General features: G+C 40.5%; 1 protein-coding gene across 4 annotated transcripts in view; it reads right to left on the bottom strand.

The window, feature by feature from the left end:
* Positions 1–5,182: 5,182 nt before the first annotated feature.
* The window catches only part of ca8 (carbonic anhydrase VIII), a 29,620-nt gene continuing 16,942 nt past the window's right edge, over positions 5,183–17,860 (bottom strand). For 2 of the 4 annotated variants that reach the window (XM_029524617.1, XM_029524616.1), the window contains one exon: positions 8,175–10,599. In XM_029524617.1, coding sequence (XP_029380477.1) covers positions 10,465–10,599 — 135 coding nt within the window. In that variant the 3' untranslated portion in view covers positions 8,175–10,464. Of the gene's footprint in view, positions 5,285–8,174; positions 10,600–17,860 lie in introns of those variants that run through there. The other 2 variants (XR_003841927.1, XR_003841928.1) reach the window with 2 other exon arrangements.

Here is a 17,860-nt window from a genome sequence, read left to right on the forward strand (position 1 = left end):
ACCAAGAGCAGACTGAGAGAAAAAAAGAGAAAAGAGGAGAGAGTACAAACAGGAAGAAATGGAGCGCAGCACATCAATCATTAGGATGATTATTATGGCAGTTGTCATGGCAACATTCTCCCATCCCCCTCTGCTCACCTCGCCTCTCCCCTTCCTTCACCTCCTCTCCCCTCCCCTCATCTCTTCTTCCCTCCTCTCCTCGCTCCTTCCCCCTCCCCCCGCTTTCCTCTTCTCTCTCCTTTCCCCTCCTTTCTCCTCCCCTCCTCTTCTTTTTTTTCCCTCTGAAATAATTCCATGCACTGAAATGCCATGTTTAGCACAGCAAAGATAGTAATCAGTGATATTAGACATAAACTGAAAGCAGAACATAAAATAATGCACAACAAAGATAATTTAACAGTTTAATAGTCATTTTGAGATTTCATTACCCCCAATCATGACCAAATGTGACTACAATAAAAAGGGCAAAAAAAAACAAAAAAAGACAATTCAGTCATACTGTCAACTGAACAATGTAGTGAGAGGAAAGTACTGGTTATGACCCACACTGGGAGGAAGGAGCTGAGGCTAAGCTCTACAGTGTTCAGGATGATGACACACAAAAAATTTTAAAATATCTTCCATTTTAAAAACACACTCACTGAGAACTTTGTCCACAACAAATGAATACCTGATTATTCAAACAGCCAGTGAGCCAATGGTATGGCAGCAGTGGAGTGCATGAAGTCATGCTGTGCATGCATGATGTTTTACACAGCTCTTCCCTGCATGTGAGCTCATCTCATATGTAACTCATCTGATTTTGGACCAGATAGGTTGGTTTGAGTATTCTTAAGTTTTGAGGCGTAGCTCTTACTTCATATGAAAAAACAAAAAAAACATAAAACTGAAAAAGAAAATTCTGTTTGGGCAGTCAAGTTAAGACATCCCAGGAAAATGACCTGATGAGTTAGAACTTATAAGTCAGATAACTTTTCTTTAACTGCAGTGAGCAGAGAAGCATCAGAATGAACAACTGCAGAAGACCACATCAGTTTCCTTTCGCTGTTACCACAAACAAAGGAGAGGTGGCTGTCAGCACACACAGGTCAAGACTAGAAAAACTTACCCTGGTTTGATATATCTGGATCTCTGCTGATGCAGCAAATGGTAGATTCACAGTTTGGCATCAACTGAAAGAATCCATGGACCCAACCTGTCTTGTGTCAACCATTCTGGCATCTGGGGTGGTGCTAAAAGCACTTCATCTCAGACTGGGCTCACTGACATTAATGATCCAGATCTGGTAACTGACTGTCACCAGATCTGAATCCAGTAGAAAATCTTTGGGATCTGGTTGAACAGGATATTTTCAGCTTGAATAATCGGACGTTTCTCATGTTTTGCTGAATCCATTCCAATCCCAGCTGACATTGGGCAAGAGAGGGCTGCACCGTGGACAGATCTCGGACTTGTCTGTCACAGAGCCAGACAGCCATTTGTTTTTGGCAGTACAGCGCAGTGACCTTTGAACCTGCCAGTGTCCTTTCTGTGAGGCGTGTCTATATTCTCTTCATACCTGTGTCCTCTGCGAGCATCCTTTGGGATTGAAGGACTAACTGTGAGTTCTGTAAATGATCCAATGTCACTTTTGCATGTTGGCAGTTCAATTTCTGCACTATAGCATATTTTAACAGAATGTTAATACAGTACAATGGAGTGTGAGAAGCTGAAAAACAATGTCAGTATTCATCCATTCATTATTATCTGCTTCCTGGTACAGGGGTTGCTGGGGCCGATCCCAGCTCACTCTGGGTGAGGGCAGGTACACCTTGGACAGGCCGCCAGTGCATTGCAGGGCCAACACACAGAGACATAAAGAGACCAACAAACACTCACACTCAGAGCTACGGACAATTTAGAGTCACCAGTTAACCCAAACATGATGTCTTTGGATGGTGGGAGGAAACCAGAGTACCTGAAGGAAATAATGATCTTTCTCTCTTTCTGTTAGGGTTGTCTCTCTGTGTTTTCTGGGTCTGTGCTCTGATAATTATTATTCAGCTCCCCAAATGTTCCACTGCACCTCCTTACCCTAGCCCTGACCTGCACACACACACACACACACTACAGATATTTGATGCTTATTTCAGCATGTTTGGTATTGGTTGGACTGAATAGACTTTAATTTTAAATAAACATGATTTGAATAAAAATTTTATTCAAATATTATTTGCAACTTCAGCAATCTCTACTTTACACTTACACTTTATTCCGAAACAAAGAGGTCAAAATTGGACATTCATAATCAAGTAAGACCTTCAGTACAGTTTTAAAAGGCTTTATAGGCCTGACCTGATGACAGCGTGCTCACCAACATACCCAATGCATGGTGGGACATGGTGGGTTGGTGAGACTGATGCATGGATGGATATGTAGAATGAGCAGTTCATCATTATTGTCAGCGATACAAACATGATAGTCAAAGTTAATTTACATCTTCAGCCAACTATACAATCATTCAGACAGCATTTACATGATTTGATGCGGATGTTTTTAATGTGTATCACGAGCAGAGCTGGAAAAGAGAGACGTCTCAACCACACAACCTGACACACTCACTCCTTTTACCATCCTTGGACTCGATTAGTCTGTCGCTATTATTCGCAGTATCACAGAGACACCTACTGGTTCAGGAGTGTAGTGACTGGGCGTCCATTGAGCATGAGTCTGCAAAGCTCGCTGATTCTTCCTCCTTCTAAACTAAACGCAATAAACAGTAAATATATGAACAACAACTTGCTCCTCACTGTGTGTTGGTACCTTATAAAGAAACCAAAATATGTGATTATTTTAATATCTGAATGTGTTGACGTTCATCTTTTCTTCTTTTGGCTTTTTCACTTTTTGTTGTCAACACAGCGAGTCTATAGAGGTCGTATCTGTGACTTGCATGAGTGCTTTGACTACAATTTTAACCCTCCCGTTTATCCAGGCTTGGGACAGGCACAAGAGTACCACTGGTTTGTGGGCTGAGTTTTGATCCCAGGACCTCATATATGCAATACATGTAGCTCTACCACTGAGGTACATCCCCGGGCCAATGTGAGAAGATATATTTGTGATTTTAAGAACCAAAAACCACATCATTGTAGTTTTACATCTCATCTCTCAGGCTGCTCTCTGAAGCTCCGGTGTCCACAGGTTGGTGAGGCAATCAGAGATTATCTGAGACTCTCTTCTGATTGACTGGCTGTTAACTTCCCCTTCTCATTCCTGCTTCCTTCATATCCTTCCTTCCCCCTGACAATTCCTACAAAAAGATATTTTATGAACATATACAAAGACCACATGTCTGCTTTTTGTGGACACATCATTGAGGGCAAGTATAGATTACAATTTAATGAATAATGCCCTTTTAACCATTTAGGGTCACACCCCCAGTCATTGTGTGCCAACTCAACAACATATGTCACGAATTACAAATAGAAATCATGGCTTTAGTGTGATAATGTTGTTCTTTCTGGAGCTATTTGCATGTTTTCCCCAATAGCACTGAGATAGCTTGCCCCAGAGAAATTTCTGCACTATAGCAAAAGCTAGCTTTGTACAGGCCTTTGGTTTGGTTACCATAATGCAACTCTGCTCTCTGCTGTTGCGTTGTCCGTTGACTTACAGAGCCAGACATGGCTGACGTAGTACAACATGTATTCAAATAATCTAATCCTCCTGTGTTTATTCTGGGGATAAAGTTCCTATATTTTTGTTTTGTCAAGTAATCCCTTGAAGAGACCAAACCAACACTCTGTTGTTGCCTCTCAAATACTTTCAATCTCTCTTATTTAGCTCCAAGTGTATCATCTATCGCTAAAAACTAAGAAAGATGCCTATCTGTACAGGTGTTACACACTCATAATTTCATTCTTCTTCATTTTTCATTTTCTATTTTGCAGGAGCAATATTCAGGCTTTCAAATCACACTCACTGGTTGTCAATAATAATTAACCCTAACCTTTAGTTAGTTTAGGTTTGTTGACAGTAAGAAAAATATTGATCAGTGTTATCCCTTTAGGACAGTACAGAGCGCCAGGTTGGGCTCACCTTTGCTTCAGTGTACTCACAGAACAGCTCAGTGTTTAGTAAGTCAGTCTCGTGGTTTATTGATGCATTACAATAACAGTCATCAGATGCCACTGTTTGCCGGACACAGTACCTTTAAGAGACTAAGCAAACACACACATGACAGCACTGTCATAATCTTCCCCACCTCCTAAAACAACACAAAGGAGAGGCTGACAGTAGTGTTACACTGAGGTGGAGGCTCCGACACTAAAGCTAAAAACTCAGCATAAAAGCTACTAACAGGCAACATTTTGTAAAACATTCACTGTCCTTTCAGTAAAATAAAGTAAAAATCAATATACTCTGCCTTCATTCACCCAGTGTCATGAAACCTGGTTCAAAGATAGCGAGAAAGAATGAAAACCTATAATCTACACTTGTACAAGCGAACCTTACCTGCCTTTAAACAATCATTGAACAGGATGTCTCATGGAGGGTTAAGAGTTAGTGAAGGATGAAGCCAATATAAATAAGGCTGTTGGTATGTTGACTGAAATCTGCATCTTTTTATCAGATTGAACAGAAAAATGTTGCTGATTAACATTGGCATGTTAGAATTTTCCATGGCATTTTGTGTTGACCAGTTTGATGTGACGTTAGTGTGTCTTACACACTCACATGATGCCGTGTGTCAGTCATCATTGGGTCTCTTTGTGTACCTGATCTGCTATATTTTTGGGGTCCTGAACACTGAAAGGCTCCAATACTTGTGAGGTCAAGGGTGCTTTATTAGGCACCAAAATTCTGCGCAGGGTGTTTCAGGGTTCAGACTTGGTTAGAGGGTCAGGGTGAGACTTTGGCAATGAATGAAATCACTGATAGCTCCCTACAAATTCAGTAACACAAGGACTGGTGTGTGTGTGTGCACGCAGAGGTTTACTGAGATAACCTGGTTGAAGTCTTCTACCATCTAATCAGGACATGCTCACACACACAGCAGATTAAAGTTGTAGTACAGGTCACATATTTCACTCACATAAAATAAGAGTGAGATGATAAACAACAAGAAAGTTAAACATACATATACACTAAGCGCATAGCCAAAGTCGTTTCGTTGTCCACCTTCAGTCAGAGGCTGATCAATGAACATGAAACTTTCTGTTTTTGTTTTTGTTTTTTGTTTTTTTTTTTTTGTTATTGTTGTTGTTGTTTTAATTTCCATCCCTCTGGTATTTCTTCTCTCCTGTAATCAAACATACACAGAGGCCGGTAAGTGAAGATAGAAGAGAGAGCAGATGTTCTTACAGCAGAGGGGCCTTCAGAATGGGAGGGAAAGCCTTTTATTGCTCCTGTTTTACTGCAGCCAGAAGTACCTCAGTACCTCAGTCTGGCAATGTTATATAAACTGATACAGAGTTATTTACAGTGTTCAGTGTCCATCTGCTGTGTCACGTAAAATCACATGGTTCATTTATGGATATGAAATACATAGCGTCATATACTTGATGACCTATTGCTTTATAGTCAAGTATTTGAAATTTTTATTTGATTTCTGAGTTCAAGCATCAAAAGACATAAGACAGAATCTGTTCACTTTGTATGAATTTCTGCTTCCTTCTTGGTTGTAGAGTTTTCTTGTTCATTTGAATCTTCCTATTAACTTTACCAATGATCCAGTTTAAACTAAAAATAAAAGAAAGCAGTCAAGGCAGCAGTTGACTTTTACCTTATGCTGTTACCTGTTACACTGATTTTCTGTCTGACTTCCACCTTGCTTCCTCCTCTTTACATTCTTTCTACCTGGTCTTGTCTCAGGTTTCTGTCAGTCGAACTGGATCGGTATCCATTACAATGTGAATAATAGTCCTCTATTTCCCTGTCATCTGTTCCCTGCACTCCCTCCCTCCTTTTACATCACTTTGACTCTCTTTGACCACAGTACTCCTCTCTTTGCTTCCTCTGAACAACTCAATTTTCCCGCTTTCATCTCCTCTTACACTTGTATCTCTTCAATGTGAATTTTTCTGAAGTGCTCAAGAGCCTCTTTAGAAATCAGTACTATGACAGACTGACAGCAGAAATGATATTGGCTTGCACTTCATTATGATGAACAAGACTTACACTGTAAAATAGACCCCATTATAAATAAAACTAGCAAAAAAATCAACTGTATTAACATTTTATAAAAGTTTTCTTCATATTTATTCAGTTAAGGTAATACATTTTCAATAATTTTACCAATTTTGTCAATAAGTCATTCGTTGTTTGAAGGGGTGTAGTCTTGGTATCGGCTAGCATTCTTCTTACTTCAACGCCCACATGGGCAGTGACAGCGGCACCTGAAGGGGTGTTAGTGGGTGGGACGTCCTTCCAAACATGAACCTGAGTTGTGATTTGTTAATGGTCTTTTGTGCTCAGCACAGTTAGCCCATAACAAACACCATGTTTGAGCATGTGGTGCTAGATTCACTGCACTCACTGCACCATGCTGTTAACACTAAAAGGAAGCTGAACCAGAAGGCAAAGCTCTCTGTCTATTGTTCCGACCCTCACCTATGGTCCTGAGCTATGGGTCATGACCAAAAGAACAAGACAGCAGATACAAGTGGCCGAAATGGGTTTTCTCCACAGGGTGGCTGGTTTTCTCCCTTAGCGATAGAGAAGGTGTGAGAGACACTTCTTCTTTGCATGGAAAAGAACCAGGGCATCTCCGTAGGGAGGAGCTCCTGGCACCTCCAACTGGGAGCACACCTCGGGGCTGACCCAGGACCAGATGGAGAGATTATGTCTCTTCATTGGCCTGGAAGCGCTTCAGGATCCTCCAGTCAGAGTTAGCCAAAGTTTCCAGGGAAAAGGAAGTCTGGTTGCTCCCTGCTAAAGCTGCTACCCCCCGGACATTATTTTGGACAAGCGGATGAGGAAGGATGGATGGATGAATGTTCTAGCATAAGGGTGTCCATCAGTACATGCCACATCAGAAAGTGGTGGGAAGTTGATGATTGACTTTTGTGTTGTGCCATCTGACTTCGGGCACTATGTCTGCGACACTCAGGTGAAGTTGAGCTGAGCTGTCAACTGATCGCTAGGGTTGAGCTAGATACTTGGCTGAAACAAGTATCTGGTACAGACATAGCAATTTTCACGAGTAAAAAAAAAGTGAGTATAAAAGTGCACGTGTCAATTCCAGAAATTTTTTCGGTAACTTTTCAGGTTTTGTGCGCAGCATATTGAACTGGTCCATCCAAGTCATGTGACCAGAAGAGCAGCGAGTTGCGTGTTTACACAGCGCATTTCTTATGGCGCAGAGAAAATGGTCAAGTGGCCAGCAGAAAGTGAAGCTAATTCTTTTTTTGAGAAACGTTCTTTCTGTACAAAAGTTAGATACAAAACTTAGATCTCTGTCAGGACCACAGTATGCTGGTCACCAAAGGTATGGTTAGTTTGACGAAGTAAAAGTTCAAATGTGCACTTTTTTCTTTTTTCTTTTTTTTTACAATTTTATTTCATTCATATTTTTGTTATTTATTTATTGTATTGCATTGATTTACACTTCTGTCCGGATGATGCTATTATTTTGAAAATAATGCTGCTGAGCAAACATTCAAAGTTCAAATGTCCATCCATCCATTTTCTACCATTTTCAGACAGTTTAGACTCACCATTTAGCCTAGACATACATGTCTTTGGATGGTGGGAAGACAACCATGCAGATACAGGGAGAAGATGCAAACTCCGCACAGAAAACTCCAAAAGCCACACCCACTTAAGAGGAAACAATTGGTGGCACAATTTAAAAAGCACTGTCCAATAATTTGCTTAAAACATAATTTCAGATGAGTATTTTCACACGCTAGCTGTTCAGGAGAAAAAAAATTACAATGAAAAACTCACATGTGTGGGTCTTTCTCATTGTCCCTTCTGGTTGCCTTCATTTTAATGGAGAAATGATCCCACTGAACGGCAGAACCGTAGGTGTGAATGCGAGTGTGAGTGGTTGTTTGTCTCTGTGTGTTGGCCCTGTGATGGACTGGTGACCTGTCCAGGGTGTACCCCGCCTCTCACCTGGAATGTTGGCTGGGATTGGCTGCAGCAGCCCTGCAACCCGGAAATGGAAAACCGGTAGAAGATGGATGGATGGATGAACGGCCGGAGGTTATGGGCTTATGGGGTAAAAACTTGATTGGAAAAAAAAGCAGTGTTTGTGTGACATGCAGCCCTCATTGCGTTTCTCATTCTCACTGTTTCTTCACCGGGTCAGTTTTTTCCAGTCGGCTCGCTCTTCTTACCTTGGTGTAATATAAATTAAGCTGTAGTTAAAATATATTGAGGCTTGCAGTATATCACAGTAAAATACAGTAAACGTCTGGCCAACCCATATCAATCATCATCAACATCTTTTGTATAAATCATGCCCACGTCCGGTACGAATACGGATACAGATAATGTAGAGGGTTGGACAGATACCGACAGTCGTGTACTCGCTCATCCCTACCTATCACCACCTAGTGGTGAGTTGGATCCACTGATAGAGGAGGAAACCGGACAGACTTGGCAGAAGGCTTCAACCAGATCCCAAGGTAGACTGGGGACATTGAGTCAGAGTGAAGAATATTCTCCACCATATTCACCACGCCTTTTGTACAGGAAGTAGAGGCTAGAGACTCTGAGGATGACTCATCCATCCTCCAAGCTGAAGTCACAGAGGCAGTTTGTAAGTTCTTCTGTGGCAGGGCACCTTAAGATACTGTGTCTTGGTTGGCGACTGGGATGGTGGTCCCTTTTTAAGAAGGGTGACTGGAGGGTGTGCTCCAACTATAGAGGGATCGTACCCAGCCTCCCTGGAATGTCCATTCCAGAGTACTGGAGAGAAGAATTCAGATGGTAGTTGAACTTTGGATTCAGGAGGACCAATGTGGCTTTCGCCCCAGTTGTGGAACACTGGACCAGCTCTTTACTCTCCACAGCAGTAGCTTGGTTCGCATTGCCTGCAGTAAGTCAGACCTGTTCCTAAGTACAGTATCGTATTGGAGTGTGGCAGGACTGCCCTCTGTCACTGGGCTTCTTCATTATTTTTAAGGACAGGATTTCTAGGCTCAGCCTGGGGCTGTAGGGTGTCCTGTTTGGGGACCACAGGATTTCATCTCTGCTTCTGGCAGATGATGTCCAAACATACAACTCACAAACCACAGAGTGAAAATCACAGAAGGCTGATACAGCTCCACTGTGTTCCATCATGGGAAATTTTTACAGTTATTTTAGCCTATTTGTTTTTGATGCAGAATTCTTCCTGACTTAAAACCTATCTTGTCCTGACTTTTCTGACAGTGAAAAGAAGAGGCTATTAAGAGCATACGTGACACAAAACTTCTTTTGCAACTCTTTGCTCACCTGTTTTTGTATAGCTAAATAGGTTGACATGTATAAACATTTCTCCAAATGTTCTAAACTTGTCTTTGGTCCTTCAGTCGCATAAATTTAAAGATTATTCTCAGTTGTCTTTGTTTTAAACCTCTTTCCCATTGAACTCAAAAAGTTCTGTCCTGTCTTCCTGCAGCAGTGGTGCTGAGCTAAATCTGGTGTCCCTCCATGCACCACATGCTGGATATAGGCTATTCCCAGATTAATAACTGAAATGGGTTAGTTATTCCAGTGCCTGTTCTATTATACCATGGTATAATAGACCTCAAACACCTTTGGGAAAGCCTACTTCCATTTAAAGTCTATCCATTAGGAGGATATGTGCCTAACTTACTAAAAATACAGAGAACAGTGTCATACAATATTTAAATAAATATGATATTAATTCCCATTGATTTATTCCATCAATGGTAAATGAAGACATTAAAAATAAAAGCTGTAATTCATAAGGACAAACTGTCACCAAACTCTGCAGGCTCCTTAGCTTGATGAGATGCTTTAATTTCTCTCCGTAAATTGTTTTTTGTTTTGAAAATGCAAAATTTTCTCTCACTCTCAATGTTTTATCATTGACATGTGCAGGCGAAGATAGTTGTTTACTGTGGAAAAGCTGAGGGATCTACTGCACATCTTCTAACCAGTGCCAAACAGCAGCTAGAGAGTGAGGTATTGAGTTAAAACTGAGCTAAATGAGAATGAATATTGGATCTATATGGAGACTCGCTCACCTAAAATGGAAGTTAAAACACCCTCTTTCACTATTTAACTGTTTGCTTGGTTCACACAAGTGTTGACTGAATAGTGTGAATGCAATTTTGTGGTCTATTGATGCAGAACAGACTGGAAGTGTTAGGTTTGATATCATAGTTCAGGGCCACTACAGACTGAGCTGCGCTGCTCCGGTGAATCAGCTGTGTGTTTGAGAACTCACTGTAACACAGTTACCTTCTTGAGATGAATGTGTAGGTCCCTTTGTTTTTCTGAGTTGAACGTGATAAATGAGAGTCACTGGAATGCAGCACGAACAGTCCGGTCACTGAGTGGCTGGGTGGGACGGAAATTGTCGCCCAGCAGCCCATCATTTCCTTCTGGCAGCTCAGCACCTTTGACATGTGACCGCAGCCTCCGAAACTCCTCAATCTGCAGAGAAAGAATTGGAAAAAGGCATTCAGAGGCTGAAGTGAACTTCAGCTCTGTACCTCAAGATATGCTAAAAGACTTTAAAAAGTTCACATGTAATATCCCTGGACCAATCTTTTTGCAGTCTTTTTTTTTTTACACTAAGGTCTAAAGAAGATAACACAATTGATTTATTGTGTTGCTATCACTTCTTGGCTTTACACTGAAGCCCAGGCCACATGACTTTTTATTTGTTCCAGGGTTTCTCCAGGCTGGTGATAAGCCTCTCAGTAATGAGTAAGAAGAAACTGGCTGCAAATAAAATGACAAGAACGAGTTATCTGACGAAAAACCCCTGATGATAAAAATAATAATACTGTGGGGGGGGGGGGGGGGTGAAGGTTCATTGCTGTGAAAAGTCCATACTTCATTAGGAGCAGGTGATCAAATGAAGTTTTGGCAAATGTTTGTGTGCAAGAAAGAATATTCCACTCTCTTGCTTATGCAAAATATGAAATCTGAAGGATCCAAAGCCTGACTTCCTGAAGCTTGGCCCCAGCAGACACTTTATCTACACTTACTGTTTGGTGGCTGGTTATATCAGCCAAAATAAACATGACACCAGTTCCTTTGTTGTCTTTCATGATATTGACTTAGTGATGGAAGATTTACACCTCACTGTTGAAGTGCAAACCTTGTAGGCATAGCAACTGTTGTCTGACATAGACACTGACATTTGCATGCACTCATTCACTGTGTACACCCACTCTTGATCTTTTTGCAGATAATAATAGCCGGATGTTTGAGGTATGTCCTTCTGGTAAGAAGGACCTGATGTTTAGTAAAGTGCTTCTACTGTGGTGAATCACGGTTTAAAGATGACACAGAAACAAGCTCAGACATTTCTGATATGTTTTAAAAATCAGCATTTTGTCCTCTGTCAAGTGACGTAGACAGAGAAACGCAAAGCCAAGATACTAAAAACGAACAGGAAGTCGGTTACTGTAGTGTGGCTGCTGATTTGGCCGATTTATCAACATGACCCACTTACTGACAGGATCAGCAGTTGGAGCTACAGTGGTGGCTATGGCGTACCACTCAGAGACAACAAGCCCAAATTCAGAAAGCAAAACAGTCAGAAACTAAATAAGTAAAATGTCATCAAACAAAGATGACTGAACTTAACAAATGCTGTCCAGAGGTATGAAAGGGTGAGGAGTTTTAAAGTTTAAGTAATTTTTTTAAAGGATTCATGTTAATGTGCACAGTCACATAACACTTACAATCCCCAAGAGCTTGAATGAGGATTGTCGAAGGGTGTGTGTTATTTGCTGCAGTGCCTGATTGTGAACTGGGACAAATTGAAATGGTTACCCATAAGACCCTTTGTGTGGTTTCAGGAAAATTTGTATTTTTAGTTTTTTACTACTGACTTTCATGTATTGCCTGTATCTCACAGAGGTCCAGCTCAAACCAGGACACTGGCTGAGAGTACCCTAGCACCCTGATGGAGAAGTTATTCAGAGGAAAGGGAATCCAGTTAACAATAGACTCAGGCAATAGGATGTCAGTGTCAGTTGTCATGGCTACATAATCAAAACAACATTTTGTAGAATAGCAACCAATGACGTTCATCTGAATTAAGCTATGTGCAAAATGTGATATTTTGTGGAATTTGTTAATTTTGTCTAAAATATGTACGCCACAAATGTTGTCCCTCCTCCTTGTTTGCTATACCTTCATCTCCATCTGCTGACCTGGCTACAGCCTCTTCCCTTCACAACCATCCTCTACTGTCTACAACATTTTCAGTAGAAGGCTTGGTTTCACCTCAGCACCGTGTCCTTTTCTGTGGCTTCAGATCTGTTACAAAATCCTCACAGTACAAGCTGGCCACAGTGAATCCAGCAGACAACAGACACCAGCAGCTGCCTACTTCCACAAAGAAATCCTCTGTTCAATTTATCAATGAGTCCCAGGTCCCATTACACTGCATGAACACTCTCAAAAAAAGACTGTCCACTCTACTCTTTGTCAGCCCCCAAATCTCTGAAAAAAACCAAACCATTTTTTAAACCAAAATTTCAGTTAATTGATGTTTTTGAAGATTCTTAAGCTGAAGTCATTAATTTCCTGAGCTTCTCCAGGCAACAAAACAAGGGCTATTACACCTATTACCTTCTGGATCCCCAAAACACAGGCAGAATGAGACCTTTTCTCAGCTCATCCTTCTTCAACGAACACAGCATGTGCAGAGGGCCCTACATTTGTTCACATTCACAATACATCGTCATCATTCATCTTCTTTCAAATGATGTGATTCCACTGGGTTGCTGCAAGTCTGGTAGCGCTCAAGATAAACTATTTTTTTTACAATATTTTTTGTCTGTTTTTCTGCCCACTATTGGCCTTTTTTATCAACTACGACTGGATATTTCTGTGGAAAGAATTATTTACCCAAGAGGAGAGCTTCCTGCTTTAAAACAGCAAATCAGGAAGACAGTCACAGCTGAAATTAAGGATCCTATATGCGACAGAGATGCTAAAGCTTGTGGCAAGAGAAAATGTGGAGGACTGGCTTTATTTGTGAACCTAAGAGTTGTAACACTACTCATATCTCCATAAAAGAGAAGATATGTTATCCAAACATTGAACTTTTGGCATTTGGTCTGAGACCAGACTACTTTCCATGAGAATTCAGTCATATCATAACTATCCAGGTTCACATTCTACCCAAGTCAAATGCTGATATTCCACATGATGTCACCCAGGATACAAACTAAACATCCTGAAGCACTCATAGTAATTTGGATACTTCTATCATGTCTCGCTTTCCTCCCAGCTGACTGGATTAACACAATTTGTTAAGAGAAAATGAAACACTTGATCTGTTTTATGCTAAAGTCAAAGAAGCCTACAGAGTTTCTGCCTTACCTCCACTAGGCAGGTCTGATCACAATCTGGTTCTTCCACAGACCTGTTATAAACCCTGTGTAATGAGGCAGCAGCTAACTGCACAGTCAGGAAATGGACTTCTGAGGGGGAGGAAGCTCTAAGGGACTATATTGAACGCACAATTTGTAATGTGCTACTGGAAACAGATGGGAACAGCAAATACATCTACAGTCAGGTTGATCTTTTTACTGAGTTCATCAAATTCTGATAAGACACTGTCGTTCCTACGACTGGCTGTGGTTTCTCAAAAAATAAACTGTGGATCAAAGCGACATCAGGGCAATGCTGAATGAGAAAAGAAGGCTTTTAGAGACTTTAGAGACTTAAAAAAATCTGACCAAAGTGCTGCACAGGTCGGTAGAACAGTCATGAATAGAGGAAGGTTCATGTGAGATGCTGTGAGATTGCAAGATCATGTGAGATTTTGAATTCTTACATGGAGGCCTTAATGAATTAATTTATTTATTTTTAACCTGTCCTGTTCATCAGCTGGGGCAGGCAGTGTGAATGCTCCTGCTGCCTTGTTGTGCTGAAACAGTTTTACTCTGCGAAGAAGGAGTCTGACATACTCCTCCTGTTGCCATCTGCATTACTTTATTGGCAATGGTATTGGTTTGCTGGTAAAGCTACCAGGCTGAGGCTCAGGAGTGTATAGAAAGAGAGAACAGGAACATGATGGGGAGGACAGGAGTGGAGGAGGGGTACAAAAACAACAACAACAACAGCAGCAGCAACCAGGATGAGGGTTGAACATCCATGAGGGAGGTGAGCTGGCGCATGTTTCTATCCAATTTGTTGTGAAGATTACATCGGGGGGAGTTTTAATTTGGTAAAGCTGACACCAAGGGATTACAGGTGGGAGGAACAGTAACCTACAGACCAGATAGGGTTTTTTTTTTTTTTTTTTTTCTGTTGGACATTTAAAGCTCCACATGAAAGTTTCAGGACTGTCTGGCTTGAATTTTGGTTTCACATAGTTATTTTTTCTCTTTATTCATTTATTTATTTTATTATTTATTATTTTTTTATTTTTTATTTTTTTTGTTTTGCATTGGAAATGTTCCCTTTTCAGGTTATATGTTCATGTTTTGCAAAGTACGGGGCTTCAAAGAATGATACCAGTAGGTGTGGACATCTTGAACACACACAGTATTGCAGACACGGTTATGGAGAGATATCGGAACAATTGTGACCAGGAAATGTATTAAGTACGTGCCTTGGAATATTAATGGAAGTAGTCCAAGCAAAACACGTAAAGTTTTATCATATTTTAAGACTAATAAAGCAGAAAAGGTTTTTAAACAGGAAACCCACATAAATGAGGGGGAGGCAGAAAAATGTAAAACGTGTTGGGTCAAGCATATTTCTTATAGCTCACTTTCATGTTCACACAATTGGGTAATGATTCTGGTCAATAGAAACATACATTTTGTGTTGCTAAAGGGGTTAGAGATGCAGAGTGACGCATGATATGTGTGCAGGCAGTACTCGAGGGTCTTCAAGTGATACTGTGCAACATTTACGCACCAAATAAGGGGATCCACACTTTTTGGCGCTTGTGGATGTTTGGAGACTTATAAATCCTCGAGCGAGGGAATTCATGTTTTTTTCCCACTGTCATAGATCATATTCCACAATTGATCTCTTTTTAATTGCAAACCGCTTAATAAAGAGTGTAGTTAGTTATAACATACAATCTATTGCCATTACAAATTATGCAGCGGTGGAATTGTGTATAACTACAGGATCAGATATAGGTAAGAGTACTAGGTGGAGAATGAACACATCTTTACTAAAGGATCAAGGCTTTGTGATATTGTTAGGTAAAATCTTTCTTTGAAATAAACATGGGCAGTACAGAAGATATTGCAACAGTCTGGGAAGTCTCAAAAGCCTAAATAGGAGGGAAGCTGATAGCACACTCTTCTCTGAAGAAACAACATAGCCTACATTTTCAGAATCTAAATAGACATTTTGGCCACGGTATTGGTGAAGGTGTACCAGAAGGCTTTTGAGAAAGGGCACATATCACCAACATTTAATTAAATCCCAATATCTTTGATTCCTTAGAAAGATAAAGACATAACGGACCCATCTCATGTTAGACCAATCAGCCTGCTTAATGTGGATTACAAAATATTCATTCAATATTACAAAATTTCTCAGTGGGTAAAAATCGTAAAGAACCAAAAGCAGCAGTAATAACCAATGGAGTGAAATCAATCTTTTTTTTGCTTTTCTAGAGGGACCCGTCAAGGGTGCTCTTTAAGCCCTCTTCTGTTTATAATTTTTTTTACAAACCCTGGCTGTCAGTATCAGGAAGAATACAGGAATCAAGGGAGTGGAGTGTGGTGGCCAACAACACAAACTGTTATTATTTGTGGATGATATCCTAGCTGTTGTGACAGACCCTGAGACATCTCTGCCATACTGGATAGAAACTATTCAGTCCTACTCTGAAATGTCAGGCTACACAATTACTGTAATTGGAAAAAGTCTGAGGCAATGTCACTATGCCACCCCTACATGGTTGAAAATGTTTCATTTACGCAGTGGGGAAAAGTTAATATTATCAAAATGATAATAGCTCCTCAATTGAATTATCTAGTGATGATGTTGCCAATCACAATGCCACCTGTCATTTTAAAGAAATATGATAATGTGGTTAAACAGTTTGATGAGAGGAGAAGAAAGCTCAGATTAAACTAAGAAAACAGTGTTCTCCTAAGGAAATGGTGGGATTAGGTTTACCAGAGCCAAGGTTAGATGCCATATCTTTTGAAATGGCTAAACTGGCCAAATATTGGAAACTGACAGATAACAGGCTAGACTGGATCGATATTAAGAATGAGTTATGTTCACCATCCAGTGCAGAGGAGAAACTATCTCCTGCGGAGTGACACAACAAATCTATGGGCTAAAGTACATCAAACATATAGGGTGTCTCACTATGTACAGCCAAATGCTTCATTATGGTTTAATCCTGCCATTCATGTTGGTAAAGTGTGGTGTACTGGAAACGGTGGCACTCAAGAGGTATATGTACCTCTATAGATCTATACACAAAGAAACAATTTATATCTTACGAGGAATTAATTTGCCAATTTAAACTTGAAGGGAAACAACATTTCTGGAAATATTTACAAATCAGGGATTGTGTAAAATCTCAAATTGATAACCCTGCAGAGAATTATATTATGTGAAGATGCCACTGGAGCAACACAGGACTGGGAACCTTTTTGCACTGTATATGGGAGTGTACATTAGTGTCTCCATTTTGGGTAAAAGTTGTGGACTTCCTGAGTGAATGGTCTGGTTCAACAATCCCCCTACCTCCTGTTATGTGCCTGCTGGGGGACAGGTCTCAATTACCAAATGTATCTAAAAGAACATTTTCTGTTATGATGGTGGGTTTGATTACAGCCTCTAGACTGATTTTGAGACAGTGGAAGTCGGCTATGACTCCTAATCTGAGGGAGTGGTTGGATGCAATGGTGGTGAAGCTATGTTCTGTGGATTGAAAGGCAAAGAGGAAGACATGATGAGCGCTTGGGAATGTTTTTGAAGTTACACAAAGCAGACCAGAGATTAAATACAGCACCTTGCATCATTTATTTTGTGGACTGGATCTCTTATCATGTGGATTCCCTATATGTGCTATATTTGTTTGGATTTTCTAACCTAATTTTTTATGGCATGTCCGAGGATGCCCACACCAAAAGAAACAATAAAAATTTCAACAACAACAGCAGCAACAATATTAAAATGGGGGGGAGGAGGGGGGCACACAGAAACAACAACCACAGCAACAACAATATATATCCAGAAATATGCAGAATCATTTCAAATCTTCCCCATTTCATCATTGCCAATTTGAACATTTCCAACAGAAGGAGAGAGATCAACGAGAGGCGGAAGGTGCTGTACCTGAGACAAACTATACATTGACGGTCAGCTGTTCTAGGACACCAATATCAAACCTGGTACCATTAAAATATCAATTTGGGTTGAATAAGAAAAAAATATATACATAGAAATATCAACCAACATATACGAAAAAAATCTCACAAAAATTTTAATGTCACCTCTCCTATCCTTTCACTCACCTTGTCAGTCTCCCCCTGCTTTTCTTCCCTCTTTCTCCCTCCATCTACATCTCACTCTCCTCCAAACTCCCTCCTTTGTGCTGTTTCTTTTTCAGGACTTGATGTTGAGTTTTTATGGCATATCCTTTAACATTGCTGTACACATCTCCCTCAAATATAAGTTCCAAGCCAACATTCCAACATTCTCTTCCAGCAGTAGAAGCATAGAGACACATGCAGAC

This window comes from Echeneis naucrates, chromosome 17, assembly GCF_900963305.1.
Source record: "Echeneis naucrates chromosome 17, fEcheNa1.1, whole genome shotgun sequence".
NCBI classification, from domain to species: Eukaryota; Metazoa; Chordata; class Actinopteri; order Carangiformes; family Echeneidae; genus Echeneis; species Echeneis naucrates.